The 26862-nt window shown below is 36.5% G+C and overlaps 1 protein-coding gene across 2 annotated transcripts; it reads left to right on the forward strand.

Moving 5' to 3' along the window:
• The first annotated feature begins 1323 nt into the window (after nucleotides 1–1323).
• LOC131021381 (L-arabinokinase-like) lies at nucleotides 1324–26573 on the forward strand. Of its 2 annotated transcripts, XM_057950550.1 has the most exons (29): nucleotides 1324–1851; nucleotides 3277–3384; nucleotides 3807–3875; nucleotides 3997–4080; nucleotides 4214–4290; nucleotides 7089–7155; nucleotides 7642–7699; nucleotides 7934–8001; nucleotides 8074–8136; nucleotides 8763–8816; nucleotides 8898–9000; nucleotides 9094–9203; nucleotides 9306–9425; nucleotides 9965–10021; nucleotides 11394–11563; nucleotides 11668–11833; nucleotides 13247–13330; nucleotides 13441–13566; nucleotides 14573–14703; nucleotides 14777–14858; nucleotides 15929–16016; nucleotides 16724–16767; nucleotides 16872–16967; nucleotides 17048–17124; nucleotides 17215–17430; nucleotides 17543–17708; nucleotides 20048–20119; nucleotides 20241–20435; nucleotides 26246–26573. In XM_057950550.1, exons 1-29 carry the CDS (start codon nucleotides 1765–1767, stop codon nucleotides 26390–26392), a joined length of 2985 nt encoding a protein of 994 aa, XP_057806533.1. In that variant the 5' UTR covers nucleotides 1324–1764; the 3' UTR covers nucleotides 26393–26573. The 2 variants fall into 2 exon arrangements, with proteins under 2 accessions (XP_057806533.1, XP_057806534.1); XM_057950551.1 differs by lacking the exons at nucleotides 1324–1851; nucleotides 3997–4080; nucleotides 4214–4290 and having other exon boundaries at nucleotides 3323–3384.
• The last annotated feature ends 289 nt before the right edge of the window (nucleotides 26574–26862 follow it).

The raw sequence follows: 26862 nt of genomic DNA on the forward strand, positions 1-26862 counted from the left end.
ACCCTTAAACTACCCCATTGCTACCTCTTGCAGTGGATCTAACCTTGAAAAGAAAATGAGTGAAAATGAGCTCCACGATAAAATATTCCACTATGTCTGAAGAAATATTTTTATTATAATTAATATGTGAAAATAGTGAAAAAAAATATGAAAAAATAATTTCTTTTCTTTTTCATAAAAATAAACACATTCTTAGGGTGCATTTACTTTGATGAATAAATTCATCATTGAAAAATGAAGGATAACAAAAATTTATGCTTTTAAATGTCTCTTTTCTTTTCCAATATTTGACACAAAAGAGAAATTCACCATTAATATTATACATCCTTTAAATGAAAATAATGAAGGAAAAATTGTGAACTTCTCTTTTATGTCAAATGTTGGAAAAGAAATGAGACATTTAAAAACATAAATTTTTGTTATCCTTCATTTTTCAATGATAAATTTATTCATCAAAATAAACGCATCTGTAATAAATACTCCCTCCGTCCACTAATTCATGACCTAGGGGAGAAAACACGTATTTTAAGAAAAAAATGTATTTTTTATTAGTTGAGTGGAGAAAAGGGACTCACAAAGTGTATTGTTTATTAGTTTAATGGAGAAAGGGACCCACAAAAGTATTGTTTATTGGGACGCATCAATTAAAAAATGTATAAATAGTTACTATATAAAAATGAGTATGACATGAATTGATGGACAAATGGAGTAATTTTTATTTGGGAAAATATCATGAAAATCCCTGAACTATATTCACTTTATCAAAAATACCCTGAAACTTTCGGCATGTTCTCTAAACCCTTAAACTATCAGGTTTTTATCAAATATATCTCGCATCTATTTTTCGGTTACCAAAAACGTGATGTGACTCGCTGAATGTCACAATTTAATTTATATTCTATTTGTAAAAAAAATGACATGAAAAAAACGACTTCGTTTCGTACCATATTCTATCGTGTTTATCCATAATTCTAGGTTATTAGCATGGATTTCAAACATGATAATATGAGTGAATTTTAAATTTCAGAGTGATTTTTTTTAAATGATATGGTACGAAACGATGTCGTTTTTTGCCATTGCATTTTTCAAAAATAGAATATAAATTACATTGTATCATCCGAGGAGCCACATCATATTTTTGGTGACCGAAAAATAGATGCGGAATATATTTGATAAAAACCTGATAATTAGAGGATTTAGAGAACATTTTTAAAGTTTTATGGTATTTTTGATAAAGCGGATATACTTCAACATATCCTTTTTATTTATTTTTACCATCCAAAAATAACCATTTTCAAAGTCCACGCTTCAATCATAATTAATCTCAAAGAGTCGTGAGAATTCAATCTCGAGAAAGGGAGGATCTTCAATTTATCTCTCCCGCGCTATTTCCGATGCAGATCCCCATCCCCACATACCATATTATCCTTTCCCGTTTGTTAAATCTGCTCAGCCGACAACCACAATCAGTATACATTATATCGTATCCGGTCTCCGACTCTGTTGATACTTACCAATTAAGTGCAGTTACGTTACAGTTGTACTGAAAATTACTAGTCCAAATTTTATAAAACTCATAAATTTAGTGGAAGTTGGGAGAAGAGGAAAAGGAAATAGAAAATAAATTAATCATTAATGAAAATCTTACTTAAAAAGGGAAAAAGAGGATGGTGAAGGGACGAGGCTGTCTGTGTTTGACTAGAGAGAGAGAGACAGAAGCGAATCTGTAATTCTGTAGTGGGTCCAAGATCAAGAAACTAAAAGATGCAGGAAGAAATGGGACAAAGGCCTCTTGTTTTTGCCTACTATGTCTCTGGTCATGGATTTGGCCATGCCACCCGTGTTGCCGAGGTTCTCTTTTAGCTATTCCTTTCCCCATTTCCTTTGTTTATTTAGTTTATAGTAATTTTTAGTTTATCAGACAGCCGCTGTGATTTTGGCAATGTAGGAATATCTCATTCAGTATGTGCCATCATCAATCCTAATTCGATTGATCTCTCGTCAATTATGTAAATGTGCACAAGTATTTCTTTGGGTTCATTTGTATCTTTGAGTATGAGATCCACCTTTGAATTTATGCGAGACATTAGTTGTTGACGGTTTATGTGTTAACTTGTGTAATGATTTTTTATTTAACAATTCAATAATGCTAGGGATGTTGTGGTTAGACTGAATAAGTTGTAGCTAGGAACGATCGAGTACGCATCATAGATATAAGTCATTATTGGGGAAATGGTGTTGGAGGTTCCGTTATTATCATAGAGCTTTATTTGCTTTGGGGAACAGCAATTGTTAGTTTAATATGCTTTCCTAGAAAAAAAGAAAAAACATGATGCAAGCTTGGTGACTACAACAACTTTTTGGATTCCATGGAAATTCATTTCTAGAATCTACTCAAAATGTGAAAGTCTGAGTTAGAAAGGAAACACTTTGTGCAGTAAGGGCCGGAGAAGGGCAATTACTCATTCGGGTGGAAAGGGGGCCCTCCTCCGAATGGTGACCATGTATTCATCCATAGGATTAATCAAAATGGTGAGGTTTCGGGAATTTCAATGGACGAGGATGCTCTTCACTCTTTACATAACCTGAGAGTTTCAGAAATTTCAGATATATGCATTGGTATCTTTCATGAGGCAGGCGAGGAACTATCTTTTCTGCAAATCTTTTTATGATTACTTGTGCAACACTGAAAGCCTTTTGTGCGCTTTATGTGGGAGGAACTGGGAGAGATAGGAGCGTATCTTTCTATCATATTTCCGCTCTTTATTGCCCAAAATGTTAGCAGCATGTACTATCCTTGCCAGAGTTTGGTTTCATCTAGGCCTCTCCTGGCTTATGCTGGATCTTTATGCTTAGGATGGTTTATAGGAACGAGCAGGGATGGTTGTCCTTGTTGTATGTTGGTCAGTATGGCTAGAGAGCAACTGGAGAATTCTTTAGGATATAAAGGAGTCCCTTTTAAGTCAACAGAAAAAGATCAAATATGTGGTACCTTTTGGTGCCCAAAAGGATAAAGATCTTTCTTATGTCCTTCATTTTGAGTTTATATTGCAAAAAATGAAGATCTTAATCCATACATTTTCTTTTTCTTTCTTTGATTATTGATTCATAATAAAATATCCTTTATTTTTCACTAAAAAAAGAGAAGAAGGAAAGGTATCCTTTTTCTGAAAGATATCTTCTTGGCTTTACACAAAAAAATCTCATTTTGCAGATTTCTACTTTGAAGATTCAGAAACTTATGCTGATAATTCTACAAATGTTTCTTATGGGCAGGTAGTTCGTAATCTCATCCTGGCAGGACATGAAGTTCATGTGGTTACTGGTGCCCCAGACCACATTTTTACCACTGAAATACAGTCACCTAAACTCTTCATCAGGAAGGTCAATCCCCCTGCCCCCCATTTTTTTTTGTTATATCTGTAACTTTAATACGTTTTGAGGTATAAAACTATCTCTAGTGTCTCTAGAAGCTGTACCACTTTGGACAGAAAGAGAACTTGCATTTGCATAACAATCGAAACCTGTTTGTTGGACACTATTGTCGCTTCAACATTGGGGAGTGGATCTATATCATAATAATGATTTGTCCTTATATTCTGGTGTTGGAAACCTTGAACTACATGTTGTAACTGCTATTCTTTTCTATATCCTTAGCAAGATTATCTTTATATTCCTTCTGTTGCTAGTTCTTGTTTCTTTTTTGGGTATCATTTTTCAGGGGCTGGTTGATGATACTGTACACATTTCTATCATTGACCCGTCGATGTAGACTGTATAATAAATGTAATTTTATTTGTCTGCAGGTGCTATTAGATATTGGAGCAGTTCAAGCAGATGCTTTGACAGTTGATCGTCTTGCGTCCTTGGAGAAGGTACTAGCAATGTAACTGGAGAGAGTATTATTTCTACTCCATTATTCACATTTTACATATTTTACATATTGTTTCTCAACTTTTGATTGTCTGGTGACTCTTGTCTTTCGCATTTCAACAGTATGTTCAGATAGCAGTGGTGCCTCGGGCTTTTATATTGTCCACTGAGGCTGAATGGCTAAAATCCATCAATGCTAGTTTAGTGGTATGATATCTCAAAAAGACTCCCTCTCAATGAATATAACTTAAGCTAGCTTTCCTTAGACATACAGTCATCGACTATTAGTTGGATTGTAGATGGGAAAAACGCTCTTTCTAATAGTACCGAACAATAACAGGTGTCTGATGCTGTTCCTATCGCATGCCAGGCAGCAGCAGATGCTGGTGTTCATGCTGTTTGCGTGACCAACTTTAGGTGATTACTGATACTTAAATCAACTCTATATATGTGATGAGGAAACACATATTTCCAGCACACCTTTTAATGTTTGTGCATAGACATTAATCAGCACAATTTCCCAGAAAATGACTGAGAGGTGTTTGGCTAAACTTATTTTAAAGAGCTTATAAGCTCCAATAAGATGTTTCGACAACTTATAAGATATAGTTTCATAAGAGCTTATAAGTTGTCAAAGTATTTGGATAATTGAGCTTATAAGCTAGAGAGACAAAATCTTTATTAGAGAGATGAAATTAGAATGATATACGATGAAAATAAAAAATTCTAGTTGAGTTATTTTTGTAAAATGAGTGTTGCTTATAAGATAATGAGAAAATAAGTTGGGTAGATGAACTTATTTTTTGGGGAGCTTATAAGCTCTTAGAGTTTATTTTTACAGCTATAAGCTCTTTAGGAGCTTATTTTGCCAAACATTTTAAAGGAACTTATAAGCTCCTAAAAACTTATAAGATATTCTAAAGAGCTTATAAGCTCAATCAAACACCTTCTAACAAACACATTGTCAAGACATACACTGTTTGTTGTTTAGTAACTATTACGCTCTCCTGTGTGATGCTAGACAATCATGAAATTAAGTGATATTTCAATAAATGAATATTAAATATATTTCATAATATATATACATATATATGTATATATAATTTTATGTCAAATTTTAGCGAAAAATTTTATAATTATACTCATTTTACTTTCTTGATTATAATATATATATATATAGGGAAGGGATCAATGAAGAATGCTAAATGTAGAAGGAAACAACTCAATACATTTACTGAATAAATCACGCGAGCGCATGAACGAAAAATGTACGTGTTTATTCAGTAAAATAGATCTGGGAAAAAAAGCTATCAATATAAAATATTTGTATGTCCTAAACAGATACGTTAACTTATAACATCATTGCCATCTGAATAAATTGATCTATATTAGTAAGTTAAGCTTGCAAATAGTTCGCATTGCCATCACAGTAGTAAAAAGCTTTGTCGATTTTAGCATTGCCAGTGGTTATCCCTGAATTCTTATCTAGGAAACCATAATTTGTTGGAAAGAAAAACAGATTATACAAGGCATCAGGAGCCTAAATGACATAATGATAACGTCCAGTAATTACATGTATATCACCGTAAAGCATTGACTCTCATTGTATTGAATGGCGCCGTAAATGCACACATGACATATATTAGTGAAATGCAACATAAGATGTAATATTAAATTCAGAAAATGTAATAGTTATTCAAATTGCTTTATTAAGGGTATGCTAATTTAGTATGGTGACTTTGGTCACAGCAGACATTTGAGACAGAAGTATCAGTTCTTCTGGTTTCATTCGGCTTTAAGGATTAATATTTCGTTGTTGTCTTTCAACCAACTTTTCATAACTATTTTGCTCAGGCAGATATCCTTGACTCTATCACAATTCACATCATCAATTAATAACATCACTTTAGAAGTGTTGGAGTGGCACTTACACTCTCATAAACTCAACTGATCCCCTTTCTGTCCTCCTTGCTGAAAGATTGTAAGGGTTTTTGCACCCATCATAGACATTTAGTAGAAGCTTTAGACTTGACCACCTGTTCGGTCTAGATCTCTTATCATGGTCCTTAGGTTCTAGACTTTATGGACCCCCCACCCCACCCCTGCCCTCAACCTTGTCGCTGCAGCTGTTTCCCCCTCGGGTATGCTCGAGTACAGTTTGTACATTATGTTTCTGCTTTCTTTTTTTATTTATTTTGGTTTTTGGATTAAAAAAATCACTTTAGAAATGTTATTGATCCTTTTCCTGCTAATATATAAAATGAACTGCCAGTGATTTTGACCTTTTGGTTGATTGCACAATGATTAAATGTGAGAAATGTTTGGAACATTTTGTATGATCGATTGCACTTGAATTATAGAAACAAGATGTTTGGGAACTTAGTCACTTGTTGCGCGTTACAAATATGTTTTCCACACATTATGTTATCCCAAACTGGTGTTTCTTGTACAGGAATCAGTCTGAAGACATTGACCTTGTCTTTCTATCATGTTCGGTCAATGATTTATTTCTATCTAGTATTGAAAGTTTCACGAGTAAAAATGACAATTGTTCCAGCCCCATGTAGGTCCTTGTGGTTAGACAGGAATCAGCAAAGCTTCTAGGACAAAGAAGAATATATAAAGGGGTGTCAAATAGAGTAAAGTGTAGAGTGCTTGGTGGGCTTCAGGCACTAAAGTTTGACAGTTTCTTTTGGTTGCTAGAGATTGAGGTTGTGCCTATAGTTAGGTAGAAAATTCACTTTGTTTGGATTTCTCATCCCTCTATAATACCTACTGATATCTATTATAGAACTTTTATTCCTTTTCAAAAAGATAATTGTTATAATATCACTAATTTTGCCAATGAAGTGTTCCTTTACTTGTTTCTTTTAAGACTATCTAAATTAAATGGTAGTCAGGACACTTATGGAGTTGGTGGAGTTGTTACGTGTTATCCATGTCCTGAAGCTTGCTTAAGAGACATAAAGATGAAAGATTTAATTATCGAACATTTGTTTTTGGGAATTTCTTCCTTGTGCAATTAAGAATGCAAAGTCGCTCTATGTAATCCAAGAAATTTGGACCAAGCAATTATGAAGTTCATGTCCATCCATTTTTGTTCCCCTGAAATCTTTATGATCTATGGATGGTTTCTCACATCAAATATTTCACACGGTTGATCTACTCTATATTTATTTAGTTTTTTCTCTTCTGATTTTGTATTTTTTTTGTAGTTGGGACTTCATATATGCTGAATATGTTATGGTGGCTGGACGTGGCAGTCACTCTATCATTTGGCAGGTGAGTTATAATTATTTTAGCCAACTTCCATTGATAAGTATTATCACTACTTCAAACCAAATTAACATTTTGGTATTAGAGAACTTGTACTTATTTCATTGCAATTACAAGAAGAGATGGTATTCTTCCATTATAGATAAAAACTGAGAAGCGTTCATCACATGGTTTTGCTTTTGGGCTTTCTGATAATCTTATTTTAGTCATAGTCACACACCCTGATATTGGGAATTAATTTTTATGATTTTTGTTGGGAGCATAGATCATATATTAAGTATTAATACTACTCCATGAAGAACCTGTTAGATAATCTTCAATTACGTTGGCAAATATTTATCAGTAAGTAGGAGGTTGATTTCACATGTTTGTCCTTATTACTTTTGTTAATTAGTTGTACTCATTGATGTTTACTTCCTGTATGAAGATTTTCCTTTCCTTATAAGAACTTGAAAATCCTTCTTTTGCTTTTGCTTATTAAAATCTTTGCAGATAGCTGAAGATTATTCTCATTGCGACTTCGTTATACGTCTCCCAGGATACTGCCCAAGTATGGTAGTCCCAGAGTTGTGTTTTCCTCCAAAAACTTCATATACGTATATATACATAACACACACACACAAAAATATTATCTTCTTTTTTTCTCCCTACTAGTCCAATATTTTGGTAGCTACATGAGCAAGTTGATGGTTGGATAATCTTTGTGTGTGTGTGTGTGTAAATAGGTTTACTTAATAGTTGAAACTTTATGCTACTAATTCTCATCCATGCATGAACTTTGCAGTGCCTGCTTTTCGAGATGCTGTTGATGTACCTCTTGTTGTTCGGAGATTACGCAGGTCACGGGCTGAGGTTGGATTATGCTACTAAATGTGTTCTGCTGGTCTGAGATACCTTTCTGAATGTTGTTTTACTTTTATTCAGGTTAGGAAAGAGCTTGGAATTGGGGAAGACACGAAAGTTTTGATTTATAATTTTGGCGGGCAGGTAGAGATTGTGACTGTAGATTTTAAAATTCTGCTGTTTGTGAAGATAGCAAGAATGCCATTCTCTTTATGTTTTCTGATTCAAAACTTTTCAAACTAATAAACGTCTAGGTTGTTAGTTTTGGCAGTGCTTTACTGCTAGGTTCTGGTGGTCTGTTTCTTTAAGTAGTACAATTTAAAGGAATTTATCACTTTAATTGTAGCAGTTCTAGTGTTTTGTCTTAGGTACAAGTATTCTGTAGGCATGCCAGGTTTCTCCATATAAGATACTCCCTCCGTCCGCCAAAAGTATTCCACAATTACTATATTTGGCGTCCGCAAAAAGTATTCCACTTTCCTTTTTAAGTCATGGTCCCACCATCCACCTTTATATTTTATCCTTATAAACACTCTTTATTTACAAAAAACCCACCCCAAATTCAATCTAAACCACATATCTCATAAAGTGGTGGGACCCTTTCTCCACTACATCAACATCATCTCTAATTTTATTAAACTCCGTGCCCAGCCAAAGTGTAATACTTTTGGCGGACGGAGGGAGTATGATTCAGCGACCAGTTTTAAATGGTTGTACTATCTTATATTACTCAAACAACTACTAATATTACACCTATTCATTGCTCACAGCCAGCTGGGTGGAAGCTTCAGAAGAACTACCTACCCGATGGATGGATATGCTTGGTTTGACTCCCAACATGTTTGCGAGTTGCTGTTTGTTGTGAGTTATAATTTAGCTGGTTTGCATACTGTTACTTGATCTAGGTCTGCGGAGCATCAGAAGTGCAGGAGCTTCCAGAAAATTTTATGAAGCTTTCAAAGGATGTTTATACCCCAGATTTTATTGCAGCTTCAGACTGCATGCTTGGTAACCTTAAACCAAACTTCTTGATATATTTTTTTCTGATGAATTTTTATTAGTATTTCCAACTTACATTATGATGACTCTCACATCTCTCAGGTAAAATTGGATATGGTACTGTGAGTGAAGCCTTGGCATACAAAGTGCCTTTCATTTTTGTACGCAGGGATTATTTTAATGAGGAACCGTTTGTAAGGAACATGCTTGAGGTACATTATCACCTTCTATATTCATTAAATTTACTTGCAATGTGAAAGCAAAAATAATAATTCTTTGAGATCTTGTCAACCTATATTATATTGCATAAACAGTGCTATCAATGTGGTGTGGAGATCATAAGGAGAGATTTGCTTACTGGACGTTGGGCTCCTTATATCAAACATGCGATTTCCCTAAGACCATGTTATGATGCAGACACTAATGGTGGTGAGGTATCTTATCTTTATTCCTTTAACACTAGAAGATAGAAATACATCAACATATTTATACAATACCCTCACACTGGCAAACATAATAGTTAAGGCTTTGCTGCTAGATAAAAGGCTTTGTTTGATGATATCCAAATATGAGCTGACCTTTGTAACTCAAAATTCATAACCTATAGCATACCAAAAGGCTTTTTTATGAGTGTATGCTGTATGCTTTACTGCGGCCTTTTAGCACTTCACAACTGTTATACTGTCTTTCTTATCTTGTTTCTTCCTAGTTGTTCACTTCTGTACAATTTTTATCAATATTATACATCCTTTTTGGACTTGTGACTTTTTGGAGTAAAGTTTTAAGTAGTATATTTTGGATTCGATGCCAAGCTTCATTAAGCATTAAGTTCATAATGTTCTTAACAGTACGATCATCGTCAGAAATTTGTCCATTACAATTATATATTCCTTGGCACTTTATAATGGTATAACTCAATGGTTTTTTTAGCTTCATTGTTAATCTAATATGTTCTCATTTTATGAATTTCAAGGTGGTTGCTCATATACTTCAGGATACAGCTTTGGGAAAAAATGTTACTCCTTCTAAGGTTATTTTCTTTTCAAACCTCTTATAAATTATAATCCTTCGTCTCCTCTTTCTTTTGCCTTTTCTGCATCCTCTGTTCATTAGATTGTATTAGTGCTTTTAGGATTGAAATATTTTTAAATCCGAAGTAAAAAAATAGTATCCCAGTTTATTAAATTTTCAAAACTTAGAAACAGCATGATGATACCAATAATATCACTTCATATTGATCCCTAACCGAATCTATGAAAAGATAGTAAAGAACTGAAGAAATAGAGGAAATACTCTAGGTGATACATGAAAAATAAAATGCTAAGATATTCTAGAAAGAATAAATTTTTCCTTTAGATGCTGAGAAAGGTTGATTCTCCTAGGAAGAATTTTCCTGAAGACTTTCGTTAGAAACTGGTAAGACTGCTATTTCACGATTTAAGATATTCTATCATAATCATTGTATTAGAACATTTTATTCTTTATGCCCTGGGTAAAATTTTATCTTTCAGTTTCATACTTCATTTGATGCTTGATTAAAAACCAGTGGCAAAAGTATTGACTCTGAAGGCTCGTTTGGTTGACAGAAAAGTAAAGCTGTCTAAGAATATATGATCTGTAAAAATGTGCTTCTATTTTTCATGTTTGATTAATGACCGGGAAATTGTCGTGATTTCAGTTTCAGTGTCTTGTTCAAATTAATAAAGTAAGAAATATAGTAGTAATTAAGTTTTCACTAAAATGCATAAAATATCTTTTATCACATTTCTACTACAAACAATGTTTAGAATTGTAAGATACATAAGTTATACTATATTTTATAGTCTCACCAGTCCAACTTGTATTTACTAAGATAAATTAGTACTTTGAATATATATGTGGAAGTAATCTACCTACTTTCAGAAAATATATGTAGTGAGAACATGACAAAATAAAGTAGTATTATGTGGAAATAATAATTTTCTAAAAAGTCTAATTAGGATTTGAATTACATAAAGTAAAAATAAAAACATTGAGTTGCCGAAATGAAAAAATCATCAAATCTGCAAAAATGTGAAATTTTATATAAGATTCACAAATCACAATCATTAGTAAGCTAGTTAAAATAAGATTCTCGAGACAAACATGGTAATATGGTATTGGAAAAAAAAAAAAATCATAATACTTTCCCAAGCCAGAAATTATAGTGCCTTGCCCAACACGGTATTGAATTTGATTGAAGTACATAATAAAAGTTTGATTTCATTGGAGCACATTTTAAACAATTTATGAAATAGAAATATGATTTGAAAATAATGTAAACATGATCTATTGTTTGGGTTCACAAGTTCTCTCCTATAGTTTTCTATGTGTTTTGCAATAGTATATCTTTCTTACTCCTTCAGACTTCTTGTTTGATGCAGCTTAGTGGATCAAGAAGGCTGCAGGATGCGATTGTCCTTGGGTATCAGCTCCAGAGAGTTTCTGGGAAAGATATAGATGTTCCTGGTTGGTATGCACTTGCACAAGATGAGCTTAGCTTTCGAACACCATCGGCAGATGAGACCAATCTTCAGAGTACCTCGATCAGAGAGTAAATTTTTTGTCTTTTAACTTTAAATTGGTTGCCACCTGCACTGATTTCTCAATCCTTGAACTTGAAGTATTGCGACCTTTTCTATTCTTCTCTATGTTTAGGAATGAAGACTTCGAAATCTTGCATGGAGATCATCATAGTCTTTCAGATACAATAGGTTTCCTAAAGACTTTGGTGGAGCTGCATGCCTTAACCAGCACTGGGAATATTAGTAGTCAGCTTCACTCACGGGAAAGTCTTGCTGCAGCTGCAATGTTTACCTGGGAGGTACATTGAATCCAGTTATCACTTTTGCAAATGCATCTGAATATTGGTTTGTGGAACTCTGGAATATATGATGTTTTGTTGATATATGCAGTATATTTTTTCATTCAAGTATAGACAACTTTATTGACAATTGTTCCTAGATTTGGCAGAATGATATTAATCACCGTAATTGAGAATTCTTAAGCATAACTAAGAGCAATAGCCTCCCTGCATAGGGATTACACCCTCTCCATACTTCAGTATAACATAGTAATTAATTTAGTCAAGTTTCTAATGACTAGACTTTCCACCCTCTGAGCTGGCAGTCTACTAACATTAGGTGTACATATCAAATCTACCGATATTTAATATTTCAATTAAATCATTACATAAAGCAATCAGAATGTTCTCTAAGAATATGCAATTACAATCTATAACCATGGGCTGATAATATTATGATTAGGGGTCAGTCTTCACAAGGGGGCTTGTGATAAGTTTCCGTTGCTTCAACCACTTTTAGTTAAACTGAAGTGTCTTAACATTTTATTATTCACTTTTCTTGTAAAGAAGTATGGGTATGTGGTGGACAGTATATTTTCTCTAATTCAACAAGGACTATGCAGGGGATGATATTAGTTTCATAAAGGAAATAAGGTTTAAAATCTGACTCAACAAAGTGTCCATGGGAGCAAGTATCTTGCTGATATATTATTGCCTAGTGTGATAGGTTATTTTAGTGCCCGAAGAATTATAAGTTTATAATGGCTCACATAAGTATTAGGAGTTAATCAGTGGCAATACATCAACAAATTGGACTTAAAATGTGCACTAAAGGATAGTTTATAAAAGTCATTTCCGAGTTTATGTGGGTGCTTATACATTTCTTTGCTTAGTTATCACAAAAGAATTTGAAAGCTATAAAGCTTGAACTGATCCAGTGCGTGGTATCCCACATCGAATTAGTAATGAATGTTTAAGCAATATGCATATGGGCTCAAGGGACTCTTCTAGCAACTTGGGTTAACCATTTTGACAAATCGAGGGCGGATGCAAGCTAGTTTCTAGCAGAGCCCGTTGTGCCATCGTAGTGCTACGAGCCCCCACCTTGTGGGCTTGGGACGTTACACAATGATTCACATAACAGGAGATCTCCATTATCAAAACCGTTCTTTGATAACAGCCTCTATGTATTAAGGTGTCCTTAAGTATAGAGGCTTTGTTGCAATCAGAAAACAGATGAAACAAACTGAACATATTATTTCTGATGGTACTTAATCATCAGAAACTCACCGGTCTCTTTAGTATGTTCTATAAGTCCAGTCTAGTTTTCCTTTGGCATGGGTAATGTATAATTGCTTCAATTTGCAATCTCTCATACTTGTTATACTGCTTTTTGTCGTATTTCAAGGTTCTGTTCCTTGTCTGGTTTTGCAGGAAGAAATTATTGTAGCTAGAGCACCGGGTAGATTAGATGTCATGGGCGGAATTGCGGATTATTCAGGAAGCTTAGTCCTGCAGGTGCTTATCTTTACATGAGATGCTTGTTCCATCCAGACAATGATGACTTCTTCATTACTACTAAATTACTTCTTAGTAATCTTCAAACTTCTTAATAATTTTACTTGCAGATGCCTATTAGAGAGGCATGCCATGTTGCTATTCAGCGGAGTCATCCAGACAAGCAAAAGTTTTGGAAACATGTTGAGGCCAGGCAGCAAAATAGAGGACAAGGCTCTACACCAGTTCTCCAAGTTGTATGTAGCCATGAAAACTCTCCGGGAAAAAACCACCTTAAAACATAAGTTTTCTATCATTAATAACTTGGAATATCAAATATAGAAGCATTAATTTCATACTCAAAAATAGAAGCATTAATTTCATACAAACAGTCCCTAGTACTAATAAAACCAATTAGTAAGAACTTTTAATTAAGGTTGTTCATCGACTAATATATACTCCCTCCGTCCCATTTAAAACGTCTCACTTTCCAATTTGGGCCGTCCCGTTGGAAATGTCCTATTCCATTTTGAGGCATCCAACACATAACGAACACCCTCATCATAACTCATAAATTACACAATATGCCACAAAAGAACTACTCTCTACATTCTCTCTCTTTACTTGGTTTGACAAAAATACCCAAAAAAAGCTACTTTCTCTTTCCATCTTTATTATAAACACCTCACTTTATACCTAAATCATCTACATCTTAATACCCTTGCCGAAAAGAAATGGGACACTTCGAATGGGACGGAGGGAGTATAATTTCTATAGCCTTAAGACAATTATTAATTGTACTGAACACATAATACAATATTAGCTAATTATAAATAATTTTATATTTTCAAGCTAAACCCCTTAAGTAGCTTTTTCAAGAGCTAACGAGCTGATACTACCATCCTCAAGCTTGGTTCATTTAGCTAACGAGCTTGACTAAACAAGCTCAAATGAGCTTTTATCAAGCTGAGCTCTAATAGCTCATGAGTAGCATGTTCATTTACAGCCCTAGCTTTACATGCATCTTTCTATGGAGAATGTGCTCACATATGCTTTGAGTGGTCCAGTCCTCTTGTTATTCCAATTAGTTTGATCCTGTAATCATATATTCGTGATTTTTCTGTTAAATATTAGTATCCTGAAATCATATATAGGTTTTTTATGAACAGAATTTGGGCTGCTTGAGAGATTAAGCGCCCCCATAGGTATTTAATAAGGTATCTGTAGCTTTCAGACATAAACACTAAGGTGTTGGTTATGCAGGTATCATTTGGTTCAGAACTTAGTAACAGAGCTCCTACTTTTGACATGGACTTGTCTGAATTTCTGGAAGATGGGCATCCTATTTCATATGAGAAAGCAAGACATTATTTTGCTCAGGACCCATCACAGAAGTAATACTGTTTTTCATGTTTAGTTTACTTGTTCTATAAAAACTAGTTTGTCACTATCCTGATGCTTTCCTAGGTGGGCAGCATATGTTGCTGGTACGATTCTGGTATTGATGACTGAGTTGGGCATTCAATTTATGGACAGTATCAGCATACTGGTAAGAGATCTGCTGTTTAATTACTTGGCATTATTATTATGCTGCTCAAGTACCATCCTTTCATGTTGCTGCATTAGTCTTTCAAGAGTTTTATTAATGTTTCCCTGCTGGACTTCTCAAAACTTTTAACTAGAGGCTTTTAATAAACTTATCGTAGTCAAGTTATTTCCCAGTCCATTGGGCATTTTTTGGTAATGGAACATAAAGCTTTTACAATATCATTTGATCATGACCTTGGCATTCTCAAGACATGTGAATCTTTATAGCATATACTCCTTACTGGGAAAAGCTGTACTGCATAACAACCGCTACTGGAATGTTGTTGTTTGCTGCTTCTTTGAACTGTTGGTTTTAGTAGATTTGATAACAATGAAGTCCGGCATACCATGAATCTAATCATGTAAATTGATTGTGCTCTACAAACCAATATTAAGACATTGTATGATGACATGAAACTTTGCGTTTCTTGTGTTCTCTTTTAAACATTTTTAGGCTTTGAGATATATGAACCCTATGTAAGTATGTAGCTATATTTTGAGCGAGACTAGCGACCATCATTGATGTGTAGATGGATCAAACCGAAAACAATATTACTTGATAAAGATTCCCTTAGGGAATAATCCGCTGGCAACGAAATGATAAGTCACATTTGAATGTTAGTAGGCTAACCGTTCTATTCTTGTTGTTTTTAAGAGGGTTGAACTATCTTTGTTATTCATTTGAAGTCATAAGCAGTTCATGTAAATATGTTGTAGCATAAGCAGTAAGATTTGATGGATTAAAAAAAAAGGAAAAACTATCAGTAAATGTTAAAGGGTTGGTTTCTAAATGACCAAAAAGATCCACATGGAGCTGTTCAACTGGAGAATTTCACAAATCGAAAACAAAGCTTCTGATTTTATTAATCTGTTGCATCATGCTGGAGTGGCTGAGGATTTCTCCATTATACTTTATTCTCTGTTTTCTCAAGCATTTGTAGAAAAAGCTGTTTTTCAGTTGATTCTGTTGATTTGTGTGGCCTCTGTGCAAGTAGAACTATTAATATAAGCTAAACTTGAAAAAATTTCAAGGTAATTTCTGGTGTCCCGGAGGGCAAAGGTGTATCATCTTCCGCTGCAATAGAAGTAGCAACAATGTCTGCTGTGGCTGCTTCTCACGGTATTGTTAAATGTTGCTTCTTCAGGTGTCAGACAGGAATAGTGTGATGAGCCAAAATTTTCGTATGTTAGGCACTAGAAACTTCAATATTTACTGTCTTTGAATCAAATAGGACCATAAGGTTATCTGGACATCATCAATTTGAGTGTGTTTGTAGAGCTTCAGCATGAATAAGTATGATTTTTGCAAGCGATGGAATCTTAGATAAAAGAGGCAGGGAGTTTATAATCTAAATATGTATGTGTATATATATATATATATATATATTATATGTCTGTGTGTGTGTGTGTGTCTGTGAATCAATCTAATATTCTAATTTCAAACTTTGTGATCTTTGTTCTTAGCTTGTGTACAAAGAAGGTGCTTCTATATTGAAATGCATCTACAATTGAATAATACTTACCTTTTGATGTCAGATTGGATGGTTTGAATACAAGCATTCCCCCAACATGATTTAGCTTGTGAAAAACTAAATAGCGGAGATAGTTCCCATCATTCTGAATTTAAGATATCGTGCCCTAACTTGTACATCAAGAGATAATATAAATCCATAAAACCTCCTGGCTGTAGAGTGTAGATGTACAGTCCTGAATGAAGATTACTAATTAACCCCTCCATATATATGACCCGTGAACTGATCACCTTCCAATTCTTTGACTATAGTTTCTGTGGGCGAATTATTTGACTGCCATTCTTCAATTTTTCAGGATTAGATATTGCACCGAGAGATCTTGCTGTGCTTTGCCAAAAGGCATGCTACATTCCTCATCTATTTTTTCCTCGGTGTTCCTTTAAAATATAAATATTTACACTGCTTGTTACCTATTAACATTGATTGAGTATTGCATGTAAAAGGTCGAGAATCACGTTGTTGGTGCTCCTTGTGGAGTGATGGATCAGATGGCTTCTGCATGTGGTGAAGCAAACAAACTACTAGCAATGTTGTGTCAGGTGTGAACCAAAAGTAAAACATGTTCGTCATAAATTAGGAAGCTACGAAAAACTGAAATGTTGTTTTCTTGTCACTGCAGCCTGCTGAAGTCTTAGGTCATGTGGAAATCCCTCCTCACATACGATTTTGGGGGATAGACTCAGGGATACGACACAGGTAAAAGATTAGTGTATGTACTTCTTAGATCATTTCTGTAGTTAATAATTTTAGTTACTGCATTCCCTTATTGACTATAAATGGCTACAGTGTGGGTGGTGCAGATTATGGATCTGTAAGAATTGGCACCTTCATGGGTAGGAAGATGATTAAATCCATGGCATCTGAGCGATTTCACTCATACATATCAAGATATAATTCAGAGAAAGTCGAAGGCCTTAACAATGATGGAAAGGGTGAAGATGGCATGGAGTTACTTGAAGCCGAAGCTGCGATGGATTATCTATGCAACATATCCCCACACCGGTTATATTTACTCTTTACTTTTGATACTAATACAATTTTTTTCTTATGGAATTGCTAATGTGGTGTCTTTTATCCAGCTTCAGCTTATAAAGTTTTTATTTATTCTTCCCAGCTATGAGGAATGTTATGTACGCAAGCTCCCGGAGTTTGTATCCGGCAATGAATTTATTGAGAATTTTGATCATCATGATGATCCCGTTACAATAATTGATAGAAAGCTTAGTTATGCAGTAAGAGCACCCACAAGACATCCAGTCTATGAAAGTTTTCGAGTCAAGGTCAGTCGTTATACAGAATGCTTTTGTCTTGAATTTCTTCTGTGTATGAAGATGCGATTCTGTTATCATTTGAGTATTGTATTTTTTTCTATCTAGACAGTATTAGACCTCGATGAGAATTTCTTTCAAAAACAAGCTCTCCATATTCAAATATCTCAATTAGTGAACTCAAAACTCTGGAAAATTTGCTAGCAACTTATTACACTCTTATAAACAGATGTAATGCACCTGCCCTTCATCAGACTCGTAGAACTATTGTAGACACTCTTTGTGTCCTTAATTTTAGTCCTCTTAAGCTGTAATCTTTGACAACAAAGTGTAACTCAGTTGGTAAGACACTTCCCCTCCAACCATTAAGGTATGGGGTTCGAGTTATCATGGCGAGAAATGGGAACCATCCTCTTTCTTTTTTCTTTTTTTTTTAAAAAAAAAGAAGAAAAAAAGCTGTAATATGTGAACTTTTGATCTTCAGTCCTTAGGATCTTCTTCGACATCAAAGTGATCTCAATTGTAGTCACAGTGGTATATCATATGCTGTTCTTTAATCTTTTTTTAACGTAATTGATAGAGTAAAGGTGGAGATGACGCTAACAATATAATTTACTGAACGAGAGGAACTCCTCCACAACGGAGGCCTACAGCAAACACGCTGTTTACAAACTTAATCCCAGCATAAACCCTACTGCTACGATACTCACTATAAATAATAGAAAAGGAAACCCTAACTTACTAAGCCCATGCAACATACTGGACGGGCTTAAGGACTCATAATAATTATTGACCCAAACATAATAAATGACTTAACAAGATAAGAAGAAATAAAGATAAACTTAATCAGCCAAGGTCTATCAATAGCCTCCCCGGGCAAAACAGCCTTGTCCTCAAGGCTGGAGTATGGACCGGAATAAGATGCCTCAACAGGCGCATGCTGGTGTAGTGCATCGAACTCGGGCTCCCCCAATTCATCACACACAAGGACGTTCAACGTCTTAGGCGGGCAGCGGTGAAGGGGTCCGAAAGTCAGACCGCAACGGAAGCAGGTACCAGCGGCAAGATGTTTTTGAATCTCTGATTGCGGCAGTTGGCGAAAGTTTTTGGCCTTGCTTAAAGGTAGTGAGGCGGCAGAAACCGTGGAGTCGGAAGAGTAGGTAGCTGTGGCTGTTGGTTGGCCGGCTGTGAGAGGGGTAACACGGTGGGAAAACACGGTAGGGGTACTAGGACGGGCAGCACGGCGCGCTGCGCTGACCGCAGAGGTGTAGTCAGTGAGAGCGTTGTCCTGTATCTGCTCTCGCACCGAACGCTGGAGACCACCGAGGAAATATCCTAAGCACTGGTCATCCGAAAGGGGAGGCAGCTGGGCCACGCGGCTTTCGAAAGCAGCGATGTAATCCTCCAGAGATCCTGTTTGATGTAATAGAAACAAGGCCTCGTAGGTGTTGAGCGTGGAGGCATCGCCGAAACGCGCCAATAAGGCTTGGGTGAATTGTGGCCATGCCGGGTTGGGGTTACGACGCAGGAGTAGTTGTAACCAGGAAATAGCTGCGCCAGACATGCCGATAATAGCAAGCTGCAGCTTCATGGCCGGGGGAATGCGATGGACGAGAAAATATTGGTTGGCTCGAGCAATCCAGCCCACGGGATCAGATCCATCGAACCCGGGTAAGTCAGATTTTTGAATCGGAATAGTGGTGGGGTTGGTGTTGTCGGGAACGAACGGCTGTTTCCCAGTGGAAGAGTCGCTGGGATCATCTGGAACGAAGGGTTGTTTTCCAGTGGAAGACACGGCGGCCAAGATGGCTGCAAGTTGAGTTTCTATGGCAGAACGGTTAGCGTCGACTGCTTTGGTAAGGGAGGTTAGCGATGTCTGCAACTCTAACACCACCTTCTCTAAATAATCCAGTCGAGACTCGGTGCTGCGCGTCGTAGCAACCATGGCAGATCGGACCAATTGATAGAGTAAAGGTGGAGATGACGCTAACAATATAATTTACTGAACGAGAGGAACTCCTCCACAACGGAGGCCTACAGCAAACACGCTGTTTACAAACTTAATCCCAGCATAAACCCTACTGCTACGATACTCACTATAAATAATAGAAAAGGAAACCCTAACTTACTAAGCCCATGCAACATACTGGACGGGCTTAAGGACTCATAATAATTATTGACCCAAACATAATAAATGACTTAACAAGATAAGAAGAAATAAAGATAAACTTAATCAGCCAAGGTCTATCAGTAATGATCACATCTTGCATAAAGATATGACTTAAGTTGATTATTTTTACTGACACATCATGGTATGATCCAAAGATAATTTACCATGTATTGGTGTCTAGGCCTTCAAAGCATTGTTATCTGCTGCTCCTTCAGATGATCAGCTTTCTGCACTTGGAGAACTCATGTATCAGGTATCTTCAACATCAAATAAATCCTATCCTTGAAAGATACAAGTAGTATACAATAAGTATGAAGTTAAATTTTCTAAAGTAGAATTGATCATTTCTCTTACTAACACAAATAATACATCAGTGTCACTACAGCTACAGTGCCTGTGGACTTGGTTCAGATGGGACTGATAAGTTAGTCCAACTGGTACAAGAACTGCAGCATAGTAAATCTTATGGTGGGGCTCTATTTGGGGCGAAGATTACTGGCGGAGGCTCTGGTGGAACAGTTTGTGTAATGGGGCAAAACACATCAAGAAGTGGTGAACAAATTGTTAAGGTAACTTTCAAGTTTTTCTTTTGTAATTTACAACATATTTAGCAGATTTCCATTCTTTTCAAACTTCACATGACATTTTCTTGTTCTCTTTCTATGAACAAAACCATCTTTACATGCTTTTGTTGAAATACTTCTCCAGTGCTAATATTTGTTTTGTTCTTTTAATAAAATCATTTAATGTTTTTCTCATAAGAAATGTAGAATGGTAAAATACTGAGACATGTAAGAGAGAAGAAGAATAGTATATATATTATGTTATTGTGTAAAGTACAAGAGACTCCCACATATATATAGCGAGAACTAGGGCGACAAGGTATATAAGGAAACATATATACAGAATATTCTACAACAAGAAAACCTTTCCTACCAAAGTATGGATTTTGCATTGGCCTACTTGTTCTTTAGAATATCTAAAAATTCCTTTTGAAGTGAAAATTAAAAATAAGTACTGTATTACTCCCTTTTATGAAAGAATATTAACTCAATTAAGAATATATGGTTCATTTCTAGTGCTGAAGCTTCACTTACTACTAAATTAGTTCAGTATGCATCAAAACATAAGCTGAAATCCTTGCAACCGAACACTCTTCCTGATAGTCTCGATGATACTGCACCCTTACCTTGCCCCATGTTTCAGCCTAAATACGAGGCGGCTGGTAGTATGATTTTCTCCTTCTCACATATTTAAGGCTGGAAATTAGAGCATTACACTGCCATGTTTTTCCCTGTATTACAGTTGCTTAGTTTTTGAGATCTCAAATGTTAGTATTTAGTAAGGAAAGCAACTATGGTTAAGTAAAATTATCATTAGTGCACAGATCATTCTTAGTGGCTGTTACGATATTATTAGTTATTCCAGTCCTTACAGTTGAACCCTGTTTCTTCCTATTTGTGAAGTTGAACATCCAGGATGCAAAGCATTTGATATTGTTATGAATAGTAATAAGTATCCCACATTGGTTTAGTGTTCCTAGTTGTGATAGTTCTCTTACATATAAATATGTACTCTTTTCTCCAATATAAATACACCTTCCTACTTCTTCTTCTTCAATATGTTTTATATCTTTATTCTCTACATGGTATCAGAGCATGTTAGATACCTGATAATTTTTTCTACTGTACGTATTTATGAATAGTATTGTACGTATTTATGAATAGTACTTTACGTATTTATGAATAGTTTTTTTTTTTTTTTTTCTATTCCTATAAGTATGCTCTGTGGTTGCAGCATTGTCTGATCTTCCACATCAGAAAATTTTGTTCTTCTTTGTTTTCCTTCATCTCTCCGGCCGTCCTTCTCTCCGGCTGGCACTACTATTGCTGCTCGGGTCTCCCCGTCGCACAGCCTCCCTCTCTAGCTTTTGTTCTCAGCCACCGCTGCTGTCTATTCTCTATATAGGGTTTCAGTTTTCTAATCCTTTTACATCATGTCTGATTCAAAATCCGCTGCCCTAGGAACCACCATAAAATTGAATGGTTCCAATTATCTTCTCTGGTCTCGTGCCTTTCTATTGTTCTTAGGCTCTCAGAAAAAGAAAACACATGTTCTAAGTGATCCAGTTGCTTCTACGGATCTCAAATATGATGCCTGTAGTGCCGACGATTGTGCTGTCATGACTTGGCTTTTGAATAGTCTTGAAGACTCTGTTAGTAAGAATATCATGTTCTTAGAAACTGCTAAGGACATGTGGGATACATTGCGGCAGATGTATTCCAATGACAAGAACGTATCTCGTGTCTTCGAGTTATATGAGAAACTTTTCTCTCATACTCAGTCTGGCCAATCAGTTAATGACTATTTCTCTACACTCAAGGGACTTGCTGATGAAATTCTTGTTTATCATCCACTATCCTGTTCTGTCACTCAGCGGGCCACACAGTGGGAAGAGTTCATGGTTGCCAAATTCTTATCAGGTTTGGATGCTGATCTCCGACCAGTTCGTGACAGCCTGTTATTAAGTGATAATGTTCCATCATTATCCAATGCCTTATCTCGTGTGTTGCGGGTTTCCACTGGTCGTACCGATGATGCTACTTCACCTAATTCTTCTGCCATGGCTGCTCGCGGTCAGAATTCTCATGTTAATGCCTCTTTTTCGCCCTCCAGCCAGGATGTTCAGAATCAAAATTATGCTCACGGTCAAAATTCTTACGGAGGTCGTGGTCGTGGCCGTAGTGGTGAACGAGGTCGTGGCCGAGGTCGCGGTTCTGATCGTTATTGTGAGTATTGCCACCGAACCAACCACACTTCTGAAAATTGTTGGAAAACCTTTGGCAAACCAGGTCGGGCTCATACAGTTGTTCCTGATCCTCAGTCTTCCTCCAGTGATGATACGGTCTCGCTCTCACGGGCTCAATACGACAAACTGATCCAATCCATCAATTTGTCATCTGGTACTGCTCCATCTACTAGTGCAGCCTCTCCTATAGTTGCTTCTGCAGGTGCGTTTGCAGTGTCTCATGGTAAGTCTTGGTTGGTAGATTCTGGTGCCTCTGTCCATATTACTGGTACTAAATCTCTTTTGACATCTTTTACTCCTTCATCCTTACCTTCTGTCCGTGTCGCTGATGGCACCTATTCTTCGGTGACGGGGAGTGGTGTTGTCCGTCCTACTCCTCAATTAACTCTTAACAATGTCATGTTTGCTTCTAAATTTCCCATTAGCTTATTATCGGTTAGTCAACTTACCAAAACTCACAATTGCTCTGTCACTTTTTTTCCTACCTTTGTTACCTTTCAGGACCTGCAGACGAAGAAGACGATTGGTGGAGGACATGAGCGTGACGGGGTTTACTACTTGGATTATGGTATTCCGGCACCTTCGCGTGCTCTCTCTGCCACCGTGACTCCATATCAGTGGCATTGTCGCCTTGGTCATCCGTCGCCGTCTAGTCTTCGCAGTTTAATTCCTACTTCGTCTGTTGAATTTCAATGTGAGTCTTGTGAGTTGGGCAAGCACCATCGCACATCTTTTCCTTCTAGAATTGATAAACGTAGTTCTTTTGCTTTTGAGCTTGTTCATTGTGATGTTTGGGGTCAGAGTCGAGTTGAGTCTAGAGGGGGTTTCAGATATTTTATGGTCTTGGTTGATGATTATTCGCGTATGACATGGGTGTATTTGCTCAAACAGAGAACTGGAGTCCCTGCTATACTAAACTCTTTTTATCATGAAATAAAAACTCAATATTCTGTCGATTTGCGTATTCTTCGCACTGATAATGCTCTTGAATTCACTCAAAAATCTATTTTATCTTTTTGTGATTCTCGTGGCATAATTCATCAAACTTCCTGCTCACATACTTCCCAACAAAATGGAGTTGCAGAACGAAAACACCGTCATATTTTGGATGTTGCTCGTACTCTTATGTCTCATATGCGGGTTCCTAAGTGGTTATGGGGTGATGCTGTTCTTACGGCATGTTTTTTCATTAATAGAATGCCTTCTAGTGTGCTTCATGGAGATATTCCTTTTTCGTATCTTCATCCTGACAAACCTCTTTACCCTGTCCCTCCTCGCATTTTTGGGTGTGTTTGTTTTGTTCATGATCTAAGTCCTGGGTTAGATAAGTTATCTCCTCGTTCTATTAAGTGTGTTTTTCTCGGGTATTCTAGAACACAGAAAGGGTATAGATGTCTTGACCCTCTTACCAAACGTCACTATGTCTGTGCCGATGTCACCTTCTTTGAATCTCTTCCTTTTTTTCCTCACACTAGCACTACTTCTCAAAATAAGTTACAATCTGCTCCTTTGCCTATACCGGCGATAGTTTCTCCTCCTACTCAACCCTTACAAGTGTATACCCGTCGTCCTCGTCCCGCACCAGTTCCAGAGACTGTTGTTGAACCGGCCTCATGTTCTCCACCCGAGTTATCTTCTTCTGCAGATTCTGAGGATGACCAACCTGCCAACACAGATGACTTACCTATCGCTATACGCAAAGGTAAACGTACTTGTACCACTCGCCATCCAATGTCTAACTATGTCTCTTTTGCCTGTTTGAGTCTTTCTTTTCGGTCTTTTGCTCTTTCCCTTCTCTCTACAGATATTCCAACTTCTTACCTTGAGGCACTCAAACATCCGCATTGGAAGGCTGCTATGGATGAGGAGATGTGTGCCCTTTTATCTCGTGGCACTTGGGTTCTAGCAACTGCTCCTGTTTCTGCTATTATTGTTTCTTGTCGTTGGGTGTTCACTATCAAGTTTCTTGCTGATGGTACCATTGATCGGTACAAAGCCCGCCTTGTAGCAAAAGGTTTTACACAGACTTATGGTGTGGATTACTTTGAGACATTCTCTCCCACCGCTCGCTTGAACTCCATTCGCATCTTGTTCTCCTTGGCTGTTAATCTTTCTTGGCCTATGTATCAGCTTGATGTGAAGAATGCTTTTCTCTATGGCGATATATCTCCAACTATTTATATGGAGCAACCTCCTGGGTATGTTGCTCAGGGGGAGGATTCTACTAAGGTGTGTTGTCTTAAGAAGGCTATTTATGGTCTTAAGCAAAGTCCGAAGGCATGGTTTGACAAGTTTAGTAGTGTTCTCAGCAAAATTGGGTTTAAGCAATGCAAGTCTGACCACTCTGTTTTTGTGCGCCATCAAGCCTCTGGAATTGTCATTCTCGTTGTCTATGTCGATGACATCCTTATATCTGGGAGTGATGTACAAGGAATTGCTGATACAAAGGCATACTTGCAAGAACAATTCGTTATTAAGGATTTGGGACGTCCCAAGTACTTCTTGGGAATTGAAATTGCTCACAGCAAGTATGGAATTTCTCTGTCTCAGCAGAAGTATGCTACTGATTTACTTAAAGAAACCGGGTTGTTGGGAACGAAGCCGGTTGATACTCCTATGGATATTGACCCGAATGTCTGGGATGAGAGTGAAGATTTCTTGGAGGACAAAGCTAAGTACAGACGTCTTGTTGGGAAACTTATCTACTTGACAGTGACACGGCCTGATATTTCTTTTGCGGTTGGTTTGGTTAGTCGTTTCTTGGATAAGCCTAAACAAGTTCATTGGGAAGCTGCTATTCGAATTCTTCGATATATCAAGAAATCTCCGGGAAAAGGATTGTTCTTTAAAAAAAATGGTCATCTAAAAATTGAAGGGTACTCTGATGCTGATTATGCTGGCTCTAAAATTGATCGAAAATCGACATCTGGATACTGTACTTACTTGGGTGGAAATTTGATAACTTGGAGGAGCAAGAAACAACAAACAGTTGCTAGATCTTCAGCCGAGGCTGAGTATAGAGCTATGGCTCATACTGCAACTGAGATGATTGGTGTGAAAAATCTGCTTGGGGAATTAGGATTCACTTTCAATGAACCATTACCCATGCACTGTGATAACCAAGCAGCTATTTACATTGCTAACAATCCAGTTTTTCATGAACGGACTAAACATATTGAGGTTGACTGCCATTTCATTCGTGAGTGTGTATTGAACCAAACTATTTCTACTCCGTTCACTTCTTCGTCAGATCAAATTGCTGAAATCTTCACTAAACCGTTGGGAGGCAAGCGTTTCTCTGAGTTGTGTATCAAGCTGGATATGATTAACATATATGCTCCAGCTTGAGGGGGAGTGTTATGAATAGTAATAAGTATCCCACATTGGTTTAGTGTTCCTAGTTGTGATAGTTCTCTTACATATAAATATGTACTCTTTTCTCCAATATAAATACACCTTCCTACTTCTTCTTCTTCAATATGTTTTATATCTTTATTCTCTACAGATATTTTATTCTAGCAACCATTTTCTTTTTCCAAAGTACTTTTACAAAGTTGTGCATGTGTGCAGATTCAGCAAAAGTACAAAGCAATCACTGGCTTCTCACCGCATGTCTTTGAGGGCTCTTCGCCCGGTGCTGGCAAGTTTGGCTATCTGAAAATACGCCTTAGATCGCGTTTGACCAACAGTATGCAACGGCATAGTGTCTTTTTGTGAACAATTTCGACATTAGTCTCATGTCAGCACAATTTGCAGGTACATGAAACTGCTACTGATGCTCTACCTTTTGAATCTTAACAGTGTATTGTTTTACATCGTGAATAGTTATCCAATTGCATTATACTATGTTCCGGCAAATGATTCACCATTATCTATGAATGATACTGTTTTTTCTTTTTCTTTTTTTTGCATATACCTAAAACACCACAAATCATCAACTTAGCGTGATTCAATCGAAATCAAGCTAACAATTCGAAAAACTAAACATGTTTTGAGCAAAATAATCGCGAAATACATGAAAATTCACAACCAAACAAATGACGTCGGTTGATAATATTTGAGTATCGTATATTTTAATTTTTTGTTGGGAAGCTGCAATTGAAAAAATTATAAAAATTTGGTATAAGGTATAAATTTGTAAAATGAGTATAAGTTCGTAATTTATTTTACAAGTAACCCTTGCAATA

Source organism: Salvia miltiorrhiza, chromosome 4 (assembly GCF_028751815.1).
Source record: "Salvia miltiorrhiza cultivar Shanhuang (shh) chromosome 4, IMPLAD_Smil_shh, whole genome shotgun sequence".
Taxonomy (NCBI): Eukaryota; Viridiplantae; Streptophyta; class Magnoliopsida; order Lamiales; family Lamiaceae; genus Salvia; species Salvia miltiorrhiza.